This window comes from Heliangelus exortis, chromosome 6 (genome assembly GCF_036169615.1).
Source record: "Heliangelus exortis chromosome 6, bHelExo1.hap1, whole genome shotgun sequence".
NCBI classification, from domain to species: domain Eukaryota; kingdom Metazoa; phylum Chordata; class Aves; order Apodiformes; family Trochilidae; genus Heliangelus; species Heliangelus exortis.
Genome location: NC_092427.1, coordinates 27756847 through 27781377, shown reverse-complemented (window position 1 = coordinate 27781377; position 24531 = coordinate 27756847). Strand labels below are relative to the sequence as shown.

Below are 24531 nucleotides of genomic sequence, written 5' to 3'. Positions count from 1 at the left end.
TTCAGTGCTGAGAGTGAAATAATTTTGTCCCATGCTCTAGAATACGGGGAAAATTAGCATCCCTGGTAGACTGGGCTTTAGGAAGCCTAAGATTCCTTATACTCACCATGGATTTATTCTGAAAAAAACAAAGTAAGTGCAATTAACACCAGTGCAGATTTGTTTCAAAGGTATAGAAAATGTTTATGGTTTGATATAGTACATTTTTTCTCTCCTTTGTCTTCCTTTTGCAATGAGGTGAATTGCTCTAGCAGGTGCAAGACCAGAAAAGACTGCATATGTCTAACCTCATCTTTCATCTGTTAAAAAAGGGGCAACAATTCTGAAATTTACATATATTTTACGCAATTTGTACTGGCAAAGCACTTAAATTTATTAGTTGTAACATACCACACAGCACAGGATCTTCATCTGATCTGTCATGGCAATCTGGCTGGGCATTGCACAAGAAATGAGGACTTGTGCAGTTCCCATCATTACACTGGAACTGACCAACAGGACAGTATCTGTGTGGACAGGTAGAAGGCTCATCAGAGCCGTCTCGACAATCCCTCTGTCCATCACATTTCCACCAGATAGGAATACACCTACAAAAGAAACCCAACATTTTTTTTTCTTGTTGAACATATGTCTCTACAGGTAGACAACCACCCTTGTAAAGCACAAGACAGTCTTGTGTCAGTGTTATTTCTTGACACTTTTAAGACATCTTCAATTTCATGCCTTCTGTTTTTTTATGTCAAATGCTAAAAAAATGTGCCAGAATACTGTCACCTGAAACAGATGATATTCATAGAATCACAGAGTGGTTTGGGTTGGAAACGAGCATAAAGATTATCTAGTCCCGCCCCCCCTGCATAGGCAGGGACATCTTATACTAGATCAGGTTGCTCAAGGCCCCATCCAACCTGGCCTTGAGCATTTCCATGGCAGGGGCATCCACAGCTTCCGTGAGAAACCCGTCAGTGGTTGACCACTTTTACATTGGTGGGCCTCTAGAATAAGTTCCCACAAATTAATAAGGACTTTTACATATATCTGTGATAACCATCTCATGTGTTTTTTAAATCTATCTTCAATTGGATTTTAATGAGGTAACATTTCACCTGAGTTTAGCCAGAAGAATTTCACTAGGGATTATTATTGTAACACTGTTTCAAAAGGCCACCCAATAAGTACACCTGTCTCACAGGCTCCAGAGTGATAAAATATCAACGCAGTAGTTCTTGTATCACTGTTCCTCTTCCTTTGCTGCCCTTGCTCAAAAAAATGGTCAAAAATATACCTCCACATTCACCTAAATGGCTTTCATGAGCCACTGGCAGACAGCATATATTTGCTAGATACAGATACATTTAAAAGATGAACAAAAAAATAAAACAAGGTTCCAGGTTATTCAAGTGGAAGGTAGGATGTGGATGTGGGGAGAAGAATACTACTTAAATACTACTTAAACAATGAATCTAGAAGTACTTTTCCAAACTGGAAGACTGTCTGGCTTTGTCTTTGCAAGCACAACACAAACTCATAGTGAGAGCAGGAGCAATCCCTAATTTCACGCCTTTTTGAAGAGACTAATAAATAATATGTCTTTAAAATGTCTTTAAAAAGTCAATGAATAGAAGATAGTGAGGAGTGGGCTTACCTCTCAGCATCTGCACAGAGGAACTGGGTGCTCGAACACATTGGAAGGCAGTGGGCTGTATTGCCAAGCTGTACTACCATGAAGTTATCAGGACATTCACAGGAATAACCCTGACCACCAGCCTTTATTAGACAAAGATGGGAACAACCACCATTGTTGGTGCCACAAGGATTATTAACTGGTAAAACAGAAGAATAAATATTACAATACTTTGACAATCCCAGGACACGAAGGTCTCAACCTACAACAGACTCCTTTAATACTATACTGAAAGCTTAATTATAGTAAGTCAAAAACTTACTATAATTGGTTTTAAAATAAAATGTGGGTAAGTGGACACTTAGTGAGAGAAATATGTATGATTTAATATATGGGAAATGAATTATATTAAGCCATAAAAAATTTAGAAACTAATCTAACATTATGCCTTACCAGTCACCAGAAAAGGTGATTATAAATGTAGAATCCTGCATTTACTCTGCATTTTATTCCCCTCAGCAAAGACAAAAGCTGAGTGCACTCCAGACCATTTACAATTAGTCTCCAGATAACAGCTAACACTCCAAATATTGATCTAATTATTTTCTCACCAAATGGCTGTCTGTATGGATGGTAAACATGGATGTCAAATGGCCTGTGTGTGGTATTCACAAGAACAGTCCTGCCTGATCCATCATATTTATTTCCCTTTTCGACAGTTCTTGTGTTCCAGTCAGTCCAATATATTGTGTCTTCAAAAATTGTTATTGCAAATGGATGAGGTAAAGTCCCATCATATACTGTGTGACGATGATGTCCATCCAGGTCAGAGTACCTGCAACAAAGAAAAATATATGTGATACGTTTAGATAAGTACTAAAACATCTCATCTTTATTATGTATGCTTATGGGACTTCATTATTGGTGACCAGGATCATGCAATGTTGAACTGCACCCTCTTTAAGTCCCTAATGATAGAGCACCACCCTCAGTAAAATCCATTTAAGATATTCGGGAAAGTAAAACAGGTTATTTTAGGCAAATAAACTTAATAGAGGAACATCCATTAAAATGTAAAGTCTTCCCACAGAAGCAGATCAACTAGTCCAATGAAATTTTGCACATTTACTGCCTTATAGCAAGTTATTTTTGTCATACAGGACACTAACTTACTGGATCATCCAGACTGATAATAATGGAATACTTAATTATAGGCCTCCTATAATCCTAAATTTTTTTTCCTGATTTAGAGCCTCCTCTGATGAGATATCTCTAAAAAGGTTCTATTTTTTTATATATCACCTTGTTATAGGTGATTATTAGATACAAGACAGAAAAAGAGACAGAGAAACATGCATATAACTAACATACATTTTTTAAAAGACAGCCTTAAGATTTCAAAACAGAATTCTGCCAGAAGAATGAATGTAAAGCAGAATAGAACTAAATATAAATGTACATATAAATACTAATATAACTACAAAGAATTGTTTTTAAAGTCAATACCTTGACAAGAACAGCTCGTTATTAAGTTTTACTGACACTTCAGTGGGAATTTTCTATCAGTGCAATTAAATTATTTTTCTTGATTACCAAAACATGCTCCATGCTAACAGAAAATTCCACGTCATTCCTACAGAAAAACATTCAGGCATCTTCTAAAAACTTGTATACTATTGTATTAGCACATATCTATTTTAGCTACAGCTTAACTCTTACCTATGGGCAGAAAAAAGAGAATCAGAAAATAGTGATTTTGCTTTGATTCAGGTTTTACACCTAGAGAAGTTGCACATTCAAGTAAAGACGGAGACTCTCTTCACTATAGTTTTTGGACCACTTACAGTAGGACTCAGGATGCAAATACAGAAATTAGGGCACTGTGTCATCTAGTGATCCAGTGGTCACTAGACTATCACTTACTACTCAGACTTTTGGATTCTGTTTTCTTATAGAGTGAATGGATAGAAATAAGCATGATGCTTATAGTATCTATAGATATTATCACTGCAATCTTACATAAACAATTATTCAGTTGTTTTATTCTTTTCTGTGTACTTACTCAATGTAATTTAGATGGGCATCTGCCCAGTAGAGCTTGTCATTGGTGTAATCTATGGTGAGTCCATTGGGCCACTCTAACTTGGTAGAGATTATCACTGCCTTCTCCTTGCCATCCATGCCTGCTCGTCCAATATAGGCTCGATCTGCCCAGTCTGTCCAGTAAACCTGTCTGTTCAAATAAATACTTACAGTTAGGACTGCAGTAAAAACATACTGATGTTTTTACATCTCAGAAGCCACACCTCAAATACAGTATTTCCTGCAACAGAAATAGAGACTGAGGAAGATAAGTAAAAGGATGTTTTTTATTTGCACTGCTGCACCTGACAATTGTTGGATCACAACTGTCTTCAAAGAATGCAACCAACATTCCCACTGTCTATCAAATCACACACACTTCTGTCAACATTTTTAGCCTTGCAGTCAAAATTTCCTTGTCCATATGGAACCAAATTCCACTTTCAATAATACATGACAGCCCTGCATCTGTGCCCAAGAAAGACAAGCTACCACTTCTCCTAAGCTGCAACTAAGAACTAATGCCATACAAATATAAGGGCAGGCAGCCAAAATTTAATTCAGATTTTCAGAGATGGTGCAAGACAATTTACAGAAGGAAGGAAAAACATTCTTGAAATGTCATACCCATATTTTGGATGAACAACAATTGCTCTGGGGTACTGAAAGCAGAAAGTGTTGTTGGCATCCACACAACGATCCACCAGTTTCTTCCGGAATCTTCCATCAAGTTCAGAGACATAGAGGCAATCTTTGTAGGCATCAACCCAGTACAGTTTTCTGAAATATTTTAGAGTTAATATTTTAACCTTATTTACTTTTTTCTGTTTATTTTGCTTCACATCTTAAATTTCACTCTTTTTTTCTCCTACAAGCAATATATCCACTGCAAAAGAAAAACACCTATACTGTACCAACATCTCTTCTAGACTGTGTTCCAGAGTGCCCTTTTCGCTCCTGTTGTTCCTGCATCCATAATCATTGGTGACAAATTCAAATTTCCCAGTTACCCGGTTCGTAATAATACGCCATTTGCTTATAAATTCCTAAACCCCCTTCTCTTCTCTTCCTCTCCTACCAACAGTGGCCAGCAAAGAGGAGCAGGAAAACAGAAATGCAGTGCAATGGAACGTGATCAGGGCTGTAAAGTAAGGGGAAATATCATCATCTGTTCCATGCTGCCACCTCTGCTCTCAAGCAGGAAGAACAGTTGAAAAGTTCACCTTTGAAAATTACAAGGCAATTTGATGGCCTAATTTAAGCTTCACCCAGAATTTTCTAACAAAGCTTCTATAATTTTGCCTAAGAATTATCACAGTTATAATCAAAGAAATCATGCAAGTTGATGTCATACTTTTAAAAAGAATGCAAAAAACCAAAACATTAAACTCAATTAGAATGAGAGCAGGCTACTTTGAACTCGTCTGCATAGCTGGTCAGCTCCAGCATCCAGAAAGTCTGACAGATACAGTCTCTGTCTATACCACTTTGAGCAGTACCATTCCTACCAGGGAGTACAAGACAGTCCTCCCCAGCCTGCACCTCATGGCATCCTCCAGTCCTGTCCCTGTGCTCAGTGAGCAGAAAACTTAATCTACCACGGTACCATTCTTCAGCCTTTCTGAAACATCTAAGCAAAACCTGACTGAAGATGTAACTAATGGTAGCTGAAACAATTCAGCAACTCTATTAGTAATGGAGCAGTAGGACCACTTCAGCTTTTTCTTCCTAACCTCTCCGTGAATCATAAATCATTTGGGACTGCAGGCAATGCTAATTATCATTAGGTTTGGAGACTAACTAGCTTAAAAACAAAAACTATGATTTTATATATCTAAACACTCTCTCATAAGTTCCAAATGTGACTGAATAATTCTCATTTTGCAGACTGTTCCATTATCCATTTCATACTGATAGTAACGCTTTCAGAAAGCAAAACCCAACAAAACACAGCCAAGAGCATTGTCAGAAAGAGCACCACATAAGGACAGTTTCTGTCAGACTATATCAGACTACTTTTTGACAGAGATTACAATAATGCGGTGTTCTCCAATTGCCTCATACTTATACTCCCCTCCTTTATAGCATATACTTTGGATCATGTTGTTTCAGTGTCAGCTAAAGAACAAAAGAAATATGATCTTTGCATTGCTATAGGAGCTAAACTTCCTTCATGTTTACTATTATTTACTTCACTGGAATCCAGTTGCCCGTTGTCACATTGTTTATGCACAAAGTGAAGCCTGCCTTCCAACTCCAACAACTACCAGGCAAAAGAATAAAGAGCATATGCTCAGAATCCCTACCCTGCAGCCACATGTAACTTCCCACCTGCCTGCTTGCCTAGTCTGCTCATTAATGGTTTCCTAGCAAGTTTTTCTCAAGAGGGCACAGCTCTGACATACCCTCAGAATACTAGCTGTCAAAGCAATTAAAGAAAAGTGTTATGAAATGCATTAGATGCTGATAAACAATTTCAGAGCAATTATATAGACCGCATGCACAATCCAAAACCTATTTTTGCACTCATTGGGAATTTTATATAAAGTGGGAGAAAAACTCTAAGATCAACTCCCTCACATATCATTTCTTTAGTAGTGCAGAAAGAGAGCAAATGTATTTTCTTACCTGCCAACCCAGTCAACAGCGATACCTTCCCCATTGGGCACATCATCACTTATCACTGCCTCCTTATTTGTTCCATTTAGGAACATTCGTTCAATGACCTTCCTCCCCACATCAATCCAGTACAACCTCTTTTCAACCCTGTCAAAGTCCAGTGCCACCACATTTCTCAGTCCTTGCAAAATGAGAGAGTAAGACTGGCCATCTGCTGTGAGATTTCTCAGATAGTAACGGTTGCTAAAAATAAGGTATGGGGAGATGTTACTATTTTGCCGGCAACTTTTTCCATCAGGCTCCCGGATATAGCCTGGAGCACACTTACAGATGTAGGAGCCAGCTGTGTTCTCACAAATCTGGCTACATACTGATGGAGTTTCATTGCACTCATCAATATCATCACAAGTCCGTTTATCAGACATAAGTTTGTATCCAGGGTGACAAGAACAGTAGAAACTTGTCTGTGTGTCTGTACAGTCATGATCACATCCACTGATTGAAGAGTCACTGCATTCATTTACACCTGGGGAAGGAAGGAAGTTCTATTCAAGGAACGGGCTAGCAGAGAAATTAGTGCAGTCACTTTCGTATTTACTCTGGCTCTTTCTCACTGCTACCCCCTGTAAACTCTGAACATGAATCTCAGTTGCTTTTATATAACAATAAATAATGGTTAATTAATAAGAATAATTAATAAAGGAGCAAGGAAAATCATTGAATCTAATCTAATAAAAATTATTCTACCCCCTTTGACTTCTGTCACCAAACACTCGGAGTGCAAAATACACGCTTATGAATATTGTATTTTGAAGATGCAAGGGCAATACATAGCAATGTATAAACTATATACTTAGTTTACATAATTAGCTAATTTTCATTGTTTGTTAAAACAGTACACATTAGGTATGACTTAACTAAAACTAGGAATTAGATAAATATGTTTCTTATTATCCTTCTGAGAGAGAACCATGGAATACACATGATTGTAGTAAAACATTTGTGTAGGAGGTTTTATTTTAAGAGCTGCCTACACAAAGTAAAGATGACAGTACAAATAAATCTATACTTACCACACCCTTTTTCATCACTATTATCTAAGCAATCATCCAACCGATTGCAGACTTTAACCATTTCAATGCAGTTTCCATTGTCACATTTAAAATGATGTGGAGAACATGTTGCTTCTGGGGTGCTACAGAGATGTTCCAGCTCATCAGATTCATCACCACAGTCATTATCCCCATCACAGATGTAGGCCTTGGAAATGCAGCGCCCATTCTGACAAGTAAACTGGTGCGGTTGACACGGTTCATAGATGCATCCTCTTTCATCACTGCTGTCACCACAGTCATTCCGCCTGTCACATCTGATGAAAAATGAAGAGTTTTTTCATATACAAGAAAGGAATCACTATCTGTAGGGCAGATGGATAGATAGTGTCCTGACTGAGAGTTTCAGAAACCAGGGTCATGTTATATGCAGTCTGATCCTGCAAGTCCTGCTTGTATTCCCCCATATGCTGAAGAGGATCACCCCAGGAGAGGTTACTAAGAACAATAAAAAATAATAAATGCTAATGGTGAGCACTGGAGATATTAATATAGAATATATATGAGTATTTGCAAGTTTAAACTAATGCATGAGTGCAGAGCAGACAAATAGTTTCACTACAATATGCAGTTCCACTTAACAACTAAATAGTGTGAAGCAGAGGTTGAACTGGCTTCTCCACCTAAGGAAACAACTTCTGCAGCAGCTCAGGCAGTTACAAACCTGTATGTGTTCCGGATGCACAAGCCATTACTACACATAAACTCGTTTTCTGTGCAAGATCTCCGTGTGCAATTCTGGTGTTCATCAAATGCATCACTGCAGTCAGCATCACCATCACAGACCCATGCCCGAGGAATGCACCTCCTGAGGGGGGGCTGATTGTTGATGCACTGGAACTCTGCTGCTGTGCAGTTGCGGTTTGCTGAAAGAAACACATGTTCACTGACACACCAGGTGACACTGTACATAACACCTTCCCCCAACACACACACACACACAGCCTGGATATCCGCCCATCATCCACAACTGAGTAATGCTCTGCTGCACACACAGAGGTGGTTAACTCATCACCTTTTCATACACAAAACTCATACACATCCTACTATGCATTGCTTCTCATGGAGGCTGACTGGGAGCAAAAGCATTCAAGAGTCCTTAGGCAACAGTGGCATGTGCAGAAATGGATCTGGTTGGATTCTCAGTACAAGTTTTTCACAAATCTGGCCATATTTCTGGGAGCCATACAGCTATTAGGCCTAGGGTTTCTATCCCATGATTTCTTCAAAATATTCTGTGCTCCAGGAAGCAAACAGAGGGAGCAACATTGCAGATAAAAAGGACAAGGACTGCAAGTATATTCAGTTGCTGTTAAAGAATCAAATAGCAGAACCAGTCTTGATTAACCTTCTTCTCTTTTTTCAACCTCTAAAAAGCCATGATTATTATGCTCATTAATTTTTAAAGATAGTGTGTCAAAACTCCATGGTTATTAATATGCATAAGATGTAGTGCATGACAATCAGGGAATATCTCCACTGAAGTTATTGCTGCCCAGATGATACAAACAACACAGGTTAATTATATTTGAACATAACAATTCAAAGAGTAATCACAACCATGAAAACAAATTCAATTTTAATTCAATATAATGAAAATTAAGGCACAGATACAGTGTACAACATTCTTAATGTTCACTTCTATGGATAGAAAAATTGGCTGAGGGTGGGAGTTTGACGGTTGGTTGCCCTCATTACAAGAGGACAACCTGCAAGACAAAAAAAGTGCAGTATCTATTAAACACCTACCACAATTATGCCTTTGATCTTCATCGCTCATATCCCCACAGTCATTATCACCATCACAGATCCATGTTGCTGGGATACATCTGCCATCATCACATCTGAACTGGTCACTTGAACAAGTCCGCACTTGAGGCACTTAAAAATGAACACAATCACTCTGCTTGTTAAACTAACCTGCACTGCCATGAAGATCTGCTGAGGAGGGTATTTCAGGGAGAATTTTATGATAGAGAAATGTAAAATAGAAACTCCAGTCTAGAGAGTTAAAGTATAAGCTGCAGGACATTTTCTTATGTGAAAGGTACAACTCCAGCAATGTGCAAAGTGAGCTATCAGCTCTGCTTATTACAGAATAATCTGTTCTGCCTTGTGTTATGCCAACTTTTACAGTGAACATAATGTCTATGTTGTAATATCAGTTCTCAGTGACTTCAGTTGGAGCTGCCTCTCCTTCCCTGCAGATTAATTCTTTTCACCACTGCTTATTACCATGATTTTCTATTTCGTATAAAGGATTTGCTTATTGTAATACCACAATACCTCACACAGGATCAACAATATTTCTCTGCACCCCATATTCTTTTTCCCCCCAAATGCAGGATACTACCTGTACATTATCATATCTAATACCATATCCAAATACTTGCTACTCTTTGTCACTTGATTTACCACCATTACATCTGATAAGGAGAGAGGAGGTTATACATTAACAGCAATCACATCAGAAGTAATCAATTGTGGCAATTAAAAGTCTTTATATTCCATACACAGCTTCAGGTATCTAAGACCTGAATTATTATGTGACTCGGGTTATTTAGAGTTAGTGAATAAACCTTAGAAGCTACTTAGCTGCTGCCTACAAGACAAATTACTGATTTCCCATAGCCCTTCATGCTGGATCCTATGAGTGCAAACTTACCACAAGAGGCGGGTTCATCAGAGCCATCAGCACAGTCTATTCCTTGATCACAGTACCAATGAGCAGGAATACAGCGTCCCGACGTACAACGAAACTCACTATTTGTGCAAGTCAGTGAGACTGGAAGAAAAAACCCATGCATGACTTCTTTCTTTCTTTTACCTTCACAACTTGTTTTAAGTTGCTTTTGAGTCCATGTTATGCAAAAATATTACAGACCCCAAAAAAGAAAGAGAGAAAATTATGCTAGGAAGGATGTCTTTTTACATCCTATCCGCAGAGTTCATTGTACAAACTAGCTTGGTCTTTGCATGCAAAAAATGGGCTTAGTTCTCTCCTTCTCTCCTTAATTCTCTCTTTGTACCAGCTAATAAGTAGACAGAATTTGCCCTGGAAATAGGATTGCATGCAGCAACTGCAAACATGTTCTACATTTTTAGTTGAGATTCATGCACCAAAAAATTACTGCAGTCCACTACACTAATTACTCCAGTGCCCAAACCAGGTGGTAGCAGACTCCATGATTTACAAGAAATGAGATGTGCAATAAGGAAGCAATATCTCGTAGTTTATAATACATTCCTTGTTCTCCCACCAGATTTTCTTACTTGCAGATAGGAATCTTTCCTTAATGCCAGTGATGAACAAATTGTCCCACTGAATAGTTCCAGCTAATTGTTCTGCAAATATTCCTTCTCTGCTTTGACTGAGCTCCCTGATCCTGGCATGTACAGTGGCTTGGTAATTTCTTCAGCAGTGCCTGGTACTTTCCTGTACCCTCTGATGGTTTCAAGATACTGAAAAGGACCTATCCTGGCCTTTCAACTTGCTCTTCTATATGTTTTTAATGATGGAAATCAAAGGCAATTAACACATTGCTCATTAATAACTTAGGCCTTCTTTAATCTCGCATCCTCCCTTTCTGTCCCCCTTTCTTGCCCTTCACCACTTCTCACTTTCAGTAATCCAGCAGTGCTGCTGGGACAAAGAGTAGAAGAGACAAAGCACAGCTTTCATGAGCAGCAGGAGACTCACTATCTGTATACATAGTCACATATTTTTGACATGCAGCAGTCCTTTCAAAAAAGTGGCCAAACTTTGTCTAAAAAAAAATCGAACTTGTATTTTAGAAAAACTGTGGCAAAGTTAATTCAAGGCTTTCCTTTAGGAACACTAGTGAAAGCAAAAATAATTTACTCATGAAGTACTAAAAATAAATAATTATCTGAAAATATCTGTTATGTTTTACAAACAGATCCAAAATATTTTATATGGGAAAAGTGCTACCTAGCTCCTACCTAATACAAATCTCTGTAGTAGCAAAGAGAAGCTGTTTGGTAATTAAGGCTAATAGAATCCTAGATACTTTTATACCTTAAATGGAAGCTACAGTAAACAACAAATCATGTCTTAAGGCATACATAACTACATGAAAGACGTAGAAGAAATTACATCTGAGATTCTATACAATGTCATTTGATCAGAAAGAGAAATACCCTAATGTTGAAATGCCAAAAAAGTAAATTCACTACAATATTTAAATGCCAATTACCTTGTAAAACCTTGTATATCCTTTCTAGAATACAGAGCAGAATAAGCAAAAGGAACGCACTATAAAAATACTGCAAAAATTTCTGATCCTTTTTACTAGATAAAAGCTTGATTTATATAATTGAGAGCTAATAATACAATGAATACATAAGACTCTTCAGTATTACAAGGTGGATGTTTTGAGAACAGTTGGGAGTTATACTAAAGGTAAAGAGCACTGCAATAAATTACTGAAGTACAGATAATTAACTGATGCTCTATTGACCTACCACAGTGAGTAGGACTCTCATCACTCATATCTCCACAGTCATTATCACCATCACACAGATAGGTTCGAGGAATACAAATATTTGTGCTTTGACATTTTGTAAAACCAGACTGGCAAGTACGGTCCGCTTTGAGGAAAGAGGAAAAAAGTGTTAGACAATTGCTAACAACTAATAGACCAGTGATTTCATATATTCAGATTTCAATGAGAATAAAAAATCTGCTCCATATATTGGAAAAAAGAAAAAAAAAAAAAAAAAAGTGTGCACACAAAACAGTAAAAAAACCCATAAACTTCTCTAAATATATTTTCATCAGTTTCACTAACTCCAGATACAAATTTTGCATGAAAGAATGTAATCTTAGTGCAAAGACATTGTTAGTTTGACTAACTGCAATGGTAGTCATTATTGAACTTAACACAGTTCATACCTTAAGAAAAACAAATATAAATTTTGAGAACTATATGGAACGTAATTTCAAACAGAATAAATATCAAGTACATCTATATAAGAGTCACAATATATACTAATTACTAAATCTAGTGTAATTAATAATCTTTTTGAAGCCCATGGAATTACAAGTCCTGACATTAAGCACTGCATGAGCATTTGTTGCATTAAGGAAGACTATTTAAAGCAAGTTAGTTATTATATAGTATCTTAGGATACGCCAGAGTATCTTTTAACAATTGTTTTCTTCAAACAACGCAAAGCAAAATCTGAATGTAAAGAAAGAAATCATATCCTCTTTTCTGAATTTGTCATAAGTTTTCACACACAACAGCATTTGCCTCTTCTTTGGTCTAGAGTCAGACTCAACTATGCACAAGGTAAGTTAGGATAAACTTACGGCAATTTCTCTCATCTGATGTGCCGTTGTCATAACAGTTGTTCACTCCATTGCAGACATACTGAAGGGATATACACCTTCCATTATTGCAAGTAAATTCTGTGTGGGAGTCACAGGTCCGGAACAAGCAGCCAACCTCATCACTGTTATCTCCACAGTCATTGTAGTGATCACAGCGGTAATGGTAGGGTACGCATCGCCCATTAGCACAGGTAAAAGCTGTTGGCTGACATGTATGGAAAGCTGCAGGAAATAAATATACATATATGTATATATATATGTATACATATACTCACATACATGGTTAAAATGTAAACTAACTTCTCTAACAAGTAACAAGTCAAATCACATTTTTACCTGCCAGGGCAAACAGAGCTGCAAAACGGACTGCATGAAAAGCAAAATATATGTTTAAACAAAAAAAAGTAGAGATCAGATATACATGATAAAACTTCTATACTATAGTGCTTTGGGATTCTAGAGCTATTCAGACCTCAAGTCTGGGAGCAATCAAGGGATCAATTCCAAACTACAGACACAAGATCCATGATCACGAAAGCCATTAAAGTGATAGAGAATGCACTACAGGCAATGCAAGAGTCTGCATCACTTCCTCAAGCAGTTATTTGAAATGCTTACCACACACACTTTCCAACTCATCACTGCCATCACCACAATCATTGTCATTGTCACATTTCCATCGCTCAGAGATACACTGCCCATTAAGGCATGTGAAGAAACCAGTATCACATCTGGTACCACTATCCACGATACAGTGCTTGTTGTTGTTGGCTAAATACCAATGACCTTCAGAGGGGCACTGACATTCTGCACCAGCTGGACCTAAATAGTTTAAATATATATATAAAAAAAATAAAAATAAAAAAAAAAAAAGAGAGAGAAAACCGAAACAAATTTAACACTGATGCTTTAGATATGGTTCTATGAAATCATCTGCAGCTGTAACACCGGGAAAAAAAATTTAAAATCCCACATCTCCTCCTGCTTAGACAGAAGTGTGGTGACTTAGCCAGATTTTATCTCAGTTAAGAATATGAAAACCATTAAAAGTCACAAGAATTATTAGAGTTTCCTAGAGGAACTGATAGCAGAACTTGCAGTATCTTGACATTTGCTTGTTGTCCAGATAGGTTTTGGGTGGCAACAAGATGACATCTGATGCTTTCAAATATCAGAGCTGCACCAGCTGATGCTCAAAATCAAGCCAGAGTTTTCAGAACTCCTTGCTCTAGATTAACTACTCTTCTCAAAAGCAATGAAAAGTTTAAGTTGTTTTCAGGCAAGACAGATTTTTGAAAAGCAGGCTCTGAATGAGTTTCTCAAAGTCAAGGATCATAACTTCTTGAAAATCTATAACACATGAATCAGTTCTGCAACAGGTATACTTTGTGGTGTACATAGCCATTCTGGTTGCTTGCCCATCTGGACCTATGACCATTTGGAGCACTCTGATTCTCCCCTTACACATGCACAAGGAGATATCATAGGATACATATGTCACTCACATGTCACCCCAATATGTAGTTGATAATACAGAGTATGTTTCTGGGGTCTGTGACTCAAAAGGACATTTACTCCCTGATGCAGACAGAAATTAATTTGTGCTGCCTTCTTATTAACTGTTCAGCATTTAAAATGAGACTTTGAAAACTAATCATTAGGAAAAGACTTCATAATATCAGATGATTAAAACATAGTGACCATAAAGAAATTTTAAATATGTGATAGGAAAAATCTATTCAGTATAAGCATATCACTATGTATTTATAAGGTAATCATATGCTGCAGAGCTCACTTCATGTCTCATCCCAGAGGAAAAAAACCAGATAATTTTGGTTTGGTTCAATTTAGAGAAACCCATGATTTTTATTTCTGAGGATTCTCATACACAACCCTCAGGTGTCTTGGTACAGTACTGTGACCTTGAATTGCAATAAGTTTTATTGCATTTACTAGTAAAACAAATATTAAACACTTAGGAACATGAAGAAATATGTTAGGTGTCCCCCTGTGACTGAAATTGTTATAGTATGAACTGTAATACAAGCAACCCTATTAACTTACAACTGTAAGCATAAGAGCTTACCTGGAGCACAGATGTGACTGCAGCCACCATTGAACTGGTTGCAAGGGTTGGTACACTGATGCTGCTTACTTTTTGCCCAGACATGAATATCCATTGGTCTTTGTGGAAGATTGGTGATCATTACAATCTGATCTGAACCATCATACTTATTGGCTCGGTAAATGCTTCGTGTGTTCCAGTCTGTCCAATAGATGTGCTGATCAAACAAGGTCATTGCAAATGGATGCAGAGCAGTGCTAACAATTACCTCACGGTTTGTACCAGTTAGAGTGCATCGCTCAATTTTCTGCCTAAAATAACAAAGAAATGTTTAAATCTTAAACATTAGCAGTCTTTTAAGTTACGCATAAAGTTATGCCCTATTTACTATCCACCATTTCAGTAATGTGCACCAACATGTAGGGTGCTCTTATGAGTTCATTATCTTGTTTTTTCTAGTCTCTTGCTTCAGTGATGCAGAGTAGCAGCTCTGTAATACTGACAAAAACTTACAGGAACTAATCGAGCTGAAGATTGCAACAGTTAAACAACTATGCTACTGAGAGCTAAAATTAATGCAAAGCTTCATAAGAGAAGTACTTTCATAAGGGGTATGATACAACTTCTTGTACCAGGAAAAAAACAATACTCCCATGAAAAAGGACATATTTTCATTTCAGTTTCATCTTCTGCAGTGCCAAACTTACAGAATCAGGAAATACAAGCAAATTTTTTCTCGGACTATAACTTGCATTTCCTTCTATTTCTCACATAACAATATAAGAGGGACAGACAGTTCTAATATATATAACCAACACATATATAACATCTAATAGCCACAAATACATAGTGTATGGCAAGCATTTCTTCCAGTCCTGATTCTAACTTATGAATAGAGTTTGCGATGAGAAATAAAATTAAAAAAAAACTAGACTTGAAGGAGCCCCAGAAAATCAGGGTTTAGCTCCATAATCTGCCAAGTGTGAATCATTCTTCACTCACACAGACAGCACTACTGACCCACAACCACCTTATCACTGCCTCTCCCACCCTAAATAACCATTTCAGCAAAGGTCAGTGGGGAAGCAGGAGAAGACATGCTGATGCCAGGAGACTCAATACCCGCTAGTCATGGACATTATTTCTAATCTTTGTTTCTATAATGAAGATAAATGTTAGAGGTTCCTTTTACCACACAGATATCTACCTGAGAAAGGCAGACCGTACAAAAAAAAAAAAAAGAAAAGAAAGCATGTGAGAAGAGAAAGCAAAGGATATTCAAAAGTTATTTGCAGTGAGTATAATGAAAGAAGTATTAAGAAGTAATAGATTGGGATATTCAAAGGAAGAGAAAGAGCATGACAGAAAAACATCAGGATATAAGTAAATGCTGAAAATGATATGAGGCAGTCAGAAAGCTGAAGAAGAGGTCACAAATGAGCATGGATGTAGGTGTTCTTTGCCTCCAGCTCCCAACACCTTGTTCTGCCAGATTGCCATGTTCACATGACAAGGCTGCCAACCAGTTACTGACAGAAAGAACATGCTTTGCATTGTCTCTGCTCCATCAAGTATGGTATCACTCAACTGCACTGTTATTTATGCTCATCTCTACAGAACAGAGGCAGCGCAGTGTGTGTGCTTATACATAAAGGTATAATGCCTAAGAAGTGTGGAGTTTATGGAATGTCAATGGAATGGAACAGAACAGTTTCTAAGCCTGCGGTGTCTTTCAAACAACAACTTCTGAAAAGGAGCTAATGAAAATCCTACAATGGTTCTGTGCGGGGTAAGGATAAAGCAGCTGTGTGACTGAAGACATCATACCCGGTGATTTTCTTTCTGCTAGCAGCTTCTTTCCCTGTTCATCACTGCATGGCCAAAACCTCTTGCCTGTGAAGTCAGAAGGGCCAAATGTTGTTGTTGGAGAGTCCAAGCAGAAGCTCCACCCTTTTGTTCAAGCCACCCAAAGAGCGCTCACAGAAACACAGAAATGCTCAAAAAATTTGGCATCAGCAGTAAGAAAATCACTTGAATTTATTTTACCTAACCTAAAAGCAATTGTATGTTTAAGTGCTTGCTAGAGATAAAATTTAATTATTATCAGTTGTATTTAAGTCATTTACTAGACTACCAGTGTGGGTAGAATAAGAATGAAAATGCCTAATGAGAAAATGAGCAGATAAGAAATTTCTCAACAAATTGAACAACTCATCTCCTTTGTCATCTGTAGTAAGAAAGAAAAAGCTGCATTCCATATAAGCAGCAGAAGAAGAGTTTTAGTAAGTAATACAGGAAAATAATAACAGGTAATGTAAACAAACAAGTGCCTTATCAACACATACAGATTTGCATCTGCCCAGTACAGCTGCTGTTCTTCATAGTCCAGGGTAAGCCCGTTTGGCCATACCAAATTGGTGCTCACAATAGGTGTTCTGAAATTTCCTCCAAGTGTAGCTCGTTCTATCTTTGCATTTGAACTCCAGTCAGTCCAGTACATATACCTGTCGATAACATGATTGGAAGGTTATATTTTCAGCAAATAAAGCTCACAAAGCTGGTGTCTCTCACTGAAGTGTACAGTGCAAAACTACAGGAAAAGAACTTCCCTATTCTGGCCCACAGTAACAGAGGAATCCTTTAGCAGGGATCACTAGGCTCCACTAGACTAACATGCAGAAAAGTTTTTCCAGCTCCTGTGAGAACCCAGTAAGGTCAAGTAATCTCTATCTTGGATCCCTTTGTTCAGAATACAGTATAATTAGTAATGAAATTAGAAATACAGTATAATACAGTAATGCCCGTAGCCTCCCAGGGAATGTTTTGATACTGAAACAAGAATTCTTCTGAGACATGGAGAAAGTACAACAGAAAGAGGGAAATATCATTTAAGACCCTGAAGAGATCTCTTGACATGACCATGAAATTATATTCTCAAAGAAATCTTGGTTTCAACAAACACCCTTTGTTTTTCTGCCTTACACAGCAAAGGGGGGTTGGTTGTTGCTTGGCAAACGCCTCCTTTGAACATCATTCTTATTTATCTCCAGTACCTCACTCGCACCTACACTATACGAAGCTCTTGCACTATACACTCATAAATGTTCTAAAAATCTCAGAAAAAAATTCAAACTTCTGAGGCAAAGATCAACTTAGAAAACACAACCCTGAAGAGTTAGATCTAGGATGGTAAAGCGCAGCTGGAACTTGCGGCTTAGAACATGAAGTACCTGGCAGTCTTCATCAGAGCCTAAATTGTAATTTCACTTACGTTACAAATAAAAATATATAAAGTGCAGCACGTACCCTCTGCAGGGATCTAATACCACAGCTCTTGGTCGTGGAACCCGGGCAATCACTGTGCGGTTAGAGCCATCCACAGCCATTGAGCTGATAGTTTGATTGAGGTAGTCACTGTAATAAACTCTGTTGTTGATCCAGTCAAAGGCTATGCCATCTGGAGTCCCCAGGTCTTAGACACATGCAAGCAAACATACAAAAATTCAGTCAGGTTTCCTGAGATACTGCAGTGCTCTTCACCTATGTTTGTGTTTGCCTGTGTTTTGTGCCTATATTTGCTTATGTTTTGCCTTGTTTGTAACAACACCAAAGATCTCCTTCAGATGCCGTTGCTACCAATGCAAATTTGTGCCTTTAATAACCTGAGAATCAGTGCTTAGGACTCAGGTAGTCCTTCATTCGCAATAGTGTTACAAACACCTTTTCCTCACATCGACCTAAGGCCTGGTTGCTATTCTTCAAGTAGCAGGAATCATCCCTCTCTCCACAATAATATTTTGCTTTATGTAATTTATTACATAAAATTTATATATACAGATATATATCATAATTTTTAAACTGTTTAATATTATACTTTCATTGTGATCAAGATAAAATAATCTCAGAAGAGAAAAAAAATTATGAGAAGAGCCAAAAGGAGCATTTCATCAAATAACTTACCTAAATAGTCTATCTTGACCATTAGCATAAAAAACAAGTACTAAGCAAGTTCTAGGTGCTTTAGTCTATTTTTTTTCATACCCCATTCCTTTGTATCACATTTCAGATACACTTACCAGAGGCAACTACTGTTGGAGAACCAACTCCTGAGTAAATATTAACATAACTGATTCTTCCTGTCCCTGAAGGATAACTCTGTGTAAAATATATTCTGTTGTTTATGCTGTCAAAATCCAGGGCCACTGCAGTTCTTAACACATTGACTGTGCGGAAGGGAGGACTGTGATTTTCAGGATCTAGGTGGATGCTTCTGAGGGCATTCTCAAGAGCAAAAATTAAGTAATCATCAGTTGAAATGGAACATCTCTTTCCATCACTGCCTAGTGTTCCAAAGGCACAACCACATTTGGGCATCTGCATATCAGGCAGGGCAAAACACAGATGGGAGCAGCCTCCGTTGTTGTCCAGACAAGGATTGTTGTTGACATCCAGGGGCGAACGTGACTGGAAATTATTGTCGTAAATGGTAACGTCCCTTAGCCAATTAATGTTGTCTCGTATTACTGTTGGTGGATCAGTATTGCCTGGCTCCTTGCTGGCTTGGAAGACTTTCTTCAGGTTCCGATCCACCCAGATCATAGAATTTCCAAAGACAGTGATGCCGTACGGAGTTGGATAGCGACTGCCATAACGCACAATTTCAACATCACCACCACCAGGTTGGATCCTTGCAATCATATCTAAAGAATCATCCACCCAGTAAATGTAGCCATTGCTGTGGTCTATGGCCAAACCACGAGGTGTGACAATGCCCTCAGACACAAGAACTGTTCTGTTGGTGCAGTCAAGAAATGCACGTTCTATCTTCGGATTTTGACCATAATCTGCCCAGAACAGATACCTGTTTTTTGGATCAACTACTATGTGTCTTGGCATATCTATGGTAGTTTTTAGAAGAACACGACGATAAGTTGTGTTTAAACGTAAAACTTCTATAAAGGTTTCTGTCAGAAATGCATTTGTAAAATAAAGATTCCCTGTATTTAAAGAAGAAGAAACAAAAAACCAGAAAGTTAATACATAGCATCAACACCTGAGAAAAATGAGATTGTTAAATACTGATTGATTCAATGAATATCCATAAACATCTTAGTAGCTGGAAGTATAAGATACTTGCCTACAATCTGAGGAACTGGAAGACACCCAAACTGACATTAGTAAATTAATTTCTAAATCCTCATTGATTTCCATGGGGAAAAGCAGTGGTATAAGACCAAAAGTGCATAAACTGCAGTTGTTCTTTAGAGGTACATTTTTTTTTTCCCCATATGTTAGACTTTGGCTTGCCCTTCCATACTCTTAAACATTTACCTTTTACAATGCACAAATGTTAAGGCATAGCACTGTATTCGGTGACTAAATTAAGTATATATCATAAATGATTATTCTAAAACTCATCCCAATGAAATTATCAATCAACAGAGCTACTGTAAAACATACATATAGGATGCATACATAAAAAATAAAGGGTATTGTTGGCAATGGTCAGCTGTTTAGAGTCAATGAGTACTTTCTGAAGACTTAATGTTTGAAGACATCTCTAATATCTTTAAATAGAAACAAGAAGTGCAAGTGGGAAAATTAAAGTTCAAAGAGTATTTCTGCTGCCTTTACTTTTCACTGTAATTTATAGAACTTGTACACAGCAATCTGAGGGTAGATGAAAGGTCCTTCTTTCTTATCAGCAATGTCATCATACAACTTTGCGCGCTTTGCTGATATGTTTTCTACTATGGTAGTAGAGTATATTTGTACACCGAATAACAGATACTTAGGAATGCACAGACAAGACAAGAGACCTAAGACAAATACCAGAAGGCATCAGGAGTGAAAAGCTTCTATACACCATCTCTGATAAATCATCCATACATCACCTCTGATAAATTTTCATTTTTACACGTTCATATAAACGTAAGAGTCATTCATTACATCATGAGTTAGAATCACAGGACTTGCATTCCAAATATTTCCACTAGGATCCATTTATATTACTCTAAAAGTTGTACAATCCTTAAAAATAACATTCTCCTAAATTCAGCTATGCTTACCTGCTACCCAGTCAATGGCAATGCCACGGATCCCATTTCGTCCTATTCCATTTGTAACAACATTTCTAAAATAAGAACCATCAGGTTTAATTTTACGAATTGCATTCTGAGAAGAAACTGTGCTGCTGAAGTCACACCAGTAAATGAAGCCAGAAGGCATGTGAACATCCACGTGAAGAGCATTTCGTCCTGAAACATTTTAAAAAGTAATAAGTGTCTTTGATATAAACTAACTTATTTAAAACATGTGCTATTCCATCAAGAAATGCCAAAATATTAGGCATTATAAAAGAATATTCCTACTATAATACTCACGTACCTCTTCCTGCCAGTGGTACCATGGCTTCAGAGTGATCAGATGTTTCTAAACTAAATCCTTTAATTGCAGAAAGCATAGAAACAACTACAAATGAACTGTATGGGGAACAGGTTCTGTTATCAGGATTTAGCTGAAAGCCAGTAGCACAGGCACAGGAGAATAATCCACCAGGTACAGGCAGGCAAAGCTGCTGGCAAACTCCAACATTATTACTGCAGCCATTTGAGGAACCAGCAGAATCTGTGAAAGACACACACGGCGAGCCATAAGAATATATATCATTACAAACTCCCACAGACTTACAGCCAAATTCATATATTTGCTGACAACCAGCTGACAAAATTTAAGATCTTAGCCACTGTACATTTTAGCACTATGTGCTAAGTGTTAGCAATGGATTTGCTGGTTTCTTGTAAATGAAGATCAATGTGGCCAAGAATCAAATAAAATGGGTATATAAATTTGAAGCCAAAGTAACAGATTTGTTATTTGTGTATTGAAGTATTATATTGATAATAATTTAATAAAATTACATGTGCCAATAGATGCCCTAAGTGAACGGTAGGTGGAACATCTCTTTTCCAAAACCAGGTGAATTCTTCTGACGCTTTTTCTGAAAGCCATTTGCTTTGAAGGAGTGTGCCTCCTGCCTCCAAAGAAAGTTAAAGGTTTTCAAAAATTTGAGATTTTTAAATACCTCTTTAGCAAATACTCACTGTCTCTGTAATACACACGTAGGCACTTTAGTCGTGGGACATTATCTCTCAGTACTACTTTGTTTGCTCCAGTAGACTTGTCAACTCGTTCAATAACTTCATAGTCTCGATCAGTGTAGTAGAGAAAGGTACCATAGACAGCAATTCCCCATGGATGAGAAAGATGAACTACCAGAGTCACACGATTTGTACCATCCACATTGCCTTTCTCAATCTAAGAAATCAGTTCAAAGCTCAATATTACATTTCTTATAAAAAAAAATAAATCTCACAGTAAAAAATTTAAAATGCAACATATGCTACTAACATCTCTTCATACATGAGATCTTTATGTACAAGACATGAAGGAAATGATCAGCAGGATGCCAATAATGATTTCTTGGTTTTCATTCAAATTAATATTGTTTAATAGTAACTAGTTACAACAGTCATTCAAGATTGTGCTCAGTCCTACAACTCCCAGTCACATGAGTAAATGAAAGTAATTGAATTAGTCATGTGAACCACACAGATAGATAAACAGGTAAAAGAGCAATTATTAAAAAATAATCCCCTACCATTCCTGTGCTTGTGACAGCCCAGTACAATCTTTGTTCCTTAATGTCAATGGTAATGAACTCTACGTGGTCAAGGTTTCCAGTGAAGAGGGTTTGTATGCTTGATCCATCCATGTTTGCACTGGCAATCTTTGCTGGGACTCCACTGTCAGTTCCCTGGTCAGTCCAGTACAGCTTTCTGTAACACAGATTATTATCCCATCTGTTAGCAAAGCTGATAAAGAGATCAATGAATCAGAGTAACTTTAGTATATGCTAAAATACTTTGGCTGAGGAAGGCTTCAGCCAAATACTTCAGTACATGCTCAACAGACACCACTTTGAAATGAAAGAATGAGATCTTGTTTGAAAATGGAGAAAAATGTTTGTTCTCTTTAAAAACAGAAATGCTGGTTTCTTTTCAAAAAGAGAACAATGCCTGTTAAATAATTTTTAGAAATTATTATCCTCCCTTGTATCACTCACAATACCATCAGCAGGTAAACTCTACTAATGGAGTATTGGACTAGAACAAAAAAAGAGGAGAATAATAATTCTGTTTCACAGATGGCTACAACATCTCAGCAGTAAGTTGGGTTCCAATCTGGGATTAAAACTAAAAGCTAAAAAAAATCTTTATATAACAGAATTCCATTATTTGGCTCTGGGGAATATGTGCATTGGTCTGGACTCAGTTACTGAAGAACATTCAGGGCACATGGCAAGCAGGCTCCCAACCAGGGACAAGAAGTAAGGCATTAATTCATCTGAAAGACTGCCAGTTCACCAGCAGGACTGTATCATAACTAATATGGCCTTAAGGAATACTATCATTTGAGGCAGAAAAAAGCATCATATTGCAATTCTGAGTACTGGGGAAAAAAAAAATAAATTACAGCTCATTTTGAGAGAGAGCAGTAAAATCATGCTTAATGCTATGCTATTTAACATGTGACATTCTTCCCCTGTAGTGTGTCTTTTTACTACAGCCAGATCTCAAGAGAGACATCACAAGATACTCATAATATCTTCTAAAAATACATTAGAATTCTCTTTACTCTGGGTTCCCATTTCCCAGAGATTTTTTCATCATAATATTCTGAGATCTTTCTTGACTAAAAACATGTACTATATAAGTATATGGTTAATAAAGAAGAATGAACATCTGTGCAATAATTTATGAAGCCATGCAATTGTTTTCTAGGGCTTAAAAAGAATAAATAAATTCTGTACAAATATGAAGAAACCCCAAACCATGTGAAATCCAGAATGGAAGCTGGAGACACTTGAAATTAAGAAAAATGTAGAGAATATATTCATGTGCAAAGACAATAGCAATTTTGGAAATTTACCCTCTCGCTGGATCAACCGTCAAACCAATCGGCGTGCCAGCTCCCAGTGAGGTCCCATCATTGGTTATCAGTGTTTTCCTATACCTCACATCACCGTGCAGCTTCAGGACCTATGCAAACATTGAACTCATCATAGCACTTAATATAGAACTTACAATAAATTTCCAAATTAAAGGAAGGAAGCCTAAATCCACAGGGAGCTGAAAATGCAGAAGACTCTCTCAAATATCATGAAGAAAAAAGCACATTGTTCTGTATGCTAAGATTCTCTCTTCTCTAACATGAACCTCTTGACTAACCTGCTTGTAGCTCAGAACCTACCTGTGCTAACAAGTAAGCAAGTACAAAAATACCTTAGAATATAGAATCCTTAGAATATAGAATCTTGCAGCTTCTATAATATCTTGAAAGTATTATAGGCTGAACAGGTTGATGAAACATTGTTTTAGAAAGTATTCCATTTTACTTGTTTAAGTTAGTTGCCTTTTAATTTAATAAAGTATTTAAATTTGGGGAGAAGGACACTAATGATACTATATATTGCTTATCCTCTGTTTCCCTACATTAAGTGGCAATGTTATCCTTTACATACCATCAGACTGCTGGTCTCCAGAAAGCTACAGATTATGGTATCAAAGCATTTGGGAGTGGATCTTACTGCATTTGATGGCAACAGTCCTTT

The 24531-nt window shown here is 37.4% G+C and overlaps 1 protein-coding gene across 3 annotated transcripts in view; it reads right to left on the bottom strand.

The window, feature by feature from the left end:
- The window catches only part of LRP2 (LDL receptor related protein 2), a 121892-nt gene that overhangs the window by 30303 nt on the left and 67058 nt on the right, over nucleotides 1-24531 (bottom strand). For all 3 annotated transcript variants that reach the window (XM_071747429.1, XM_071747431.1, XM_071747430.1), the window contains exons 34-55: nucleotides 23850-23959; nucleotides 22519-22696; nucleotides 21962-22175; nucleotides 21246-21485; nucleotides 20927-21115; nucleotides 18935-19855; nucleotides 18165-18330; nucleotides 17204-17362; nucleotides 14880-15169; nucleotides 13412-13615; nucleotides 12773-13015; nucleotides 11923-12048; nucleotides 10103-10222; nucleotides 9187-9318; nucleotides 8102-8303; nucleotides 7399-7694; nucleotides 6335-6851; nucleotides 4334-4486; nucleotides 3687-3857; nucleotides 2236-2459; nucleotides 1646-1823; nucleotides 391-587 (exon numbers count right to left, since the gene is read on the bottom strand). In XM_071747429.1, the coding sequence (XP_071603530.1) occupies nucleotides 391-587; nucleotides 1646-1823; nucleotides 2236-2459; nucleotides 3687-3857; nucleotides 4334-4486; nucleotides 6335-6851; nucleotides 7399-7694; nucleotides 8102-8303; nucleotides 9187-9318; nucleotides 10103-10222; nucleotides 11923-12048; nucleotides 12773-13015; nucleotides 13412-13615; nucleotides 14880-15169; nucleotides 17204-17362; nucleotides 18165-18330; nucleotides 18935-19855; nucleotides 20927-21115; nucleotides 21246-21485; nucleotides 21962-22175; nucleotides 22519-22696; nucleotides 23850-23959 (5230 nt within the window). The remainder of the gene's footprint in view (nucleotides 1-390; nucleotides 588-1645; nucleotides 1824-2235; nucleotides 2460-3686; nucleotides 3858-4333; nucleotides 4487-6334; nucleotides 6852-7398; nucleotides 7695-8101; nucleotides 8304-9186; nucleotides 9319-10102; nucleotides 10223-11922; nucleotides 12049-12772; nucleotides 13016-13411; nucleotides 13616-14879; nucleotides 15170-17203; nucleotides 17363-18164; nucleotides 18331-18934; nucleotides 19856-20926; nucleotides 21116-21245; nucleotides 21486-21961; nucleotides 22176-22518; nucleotides 22697-23849; nucleotides 23960-24531) is intronic.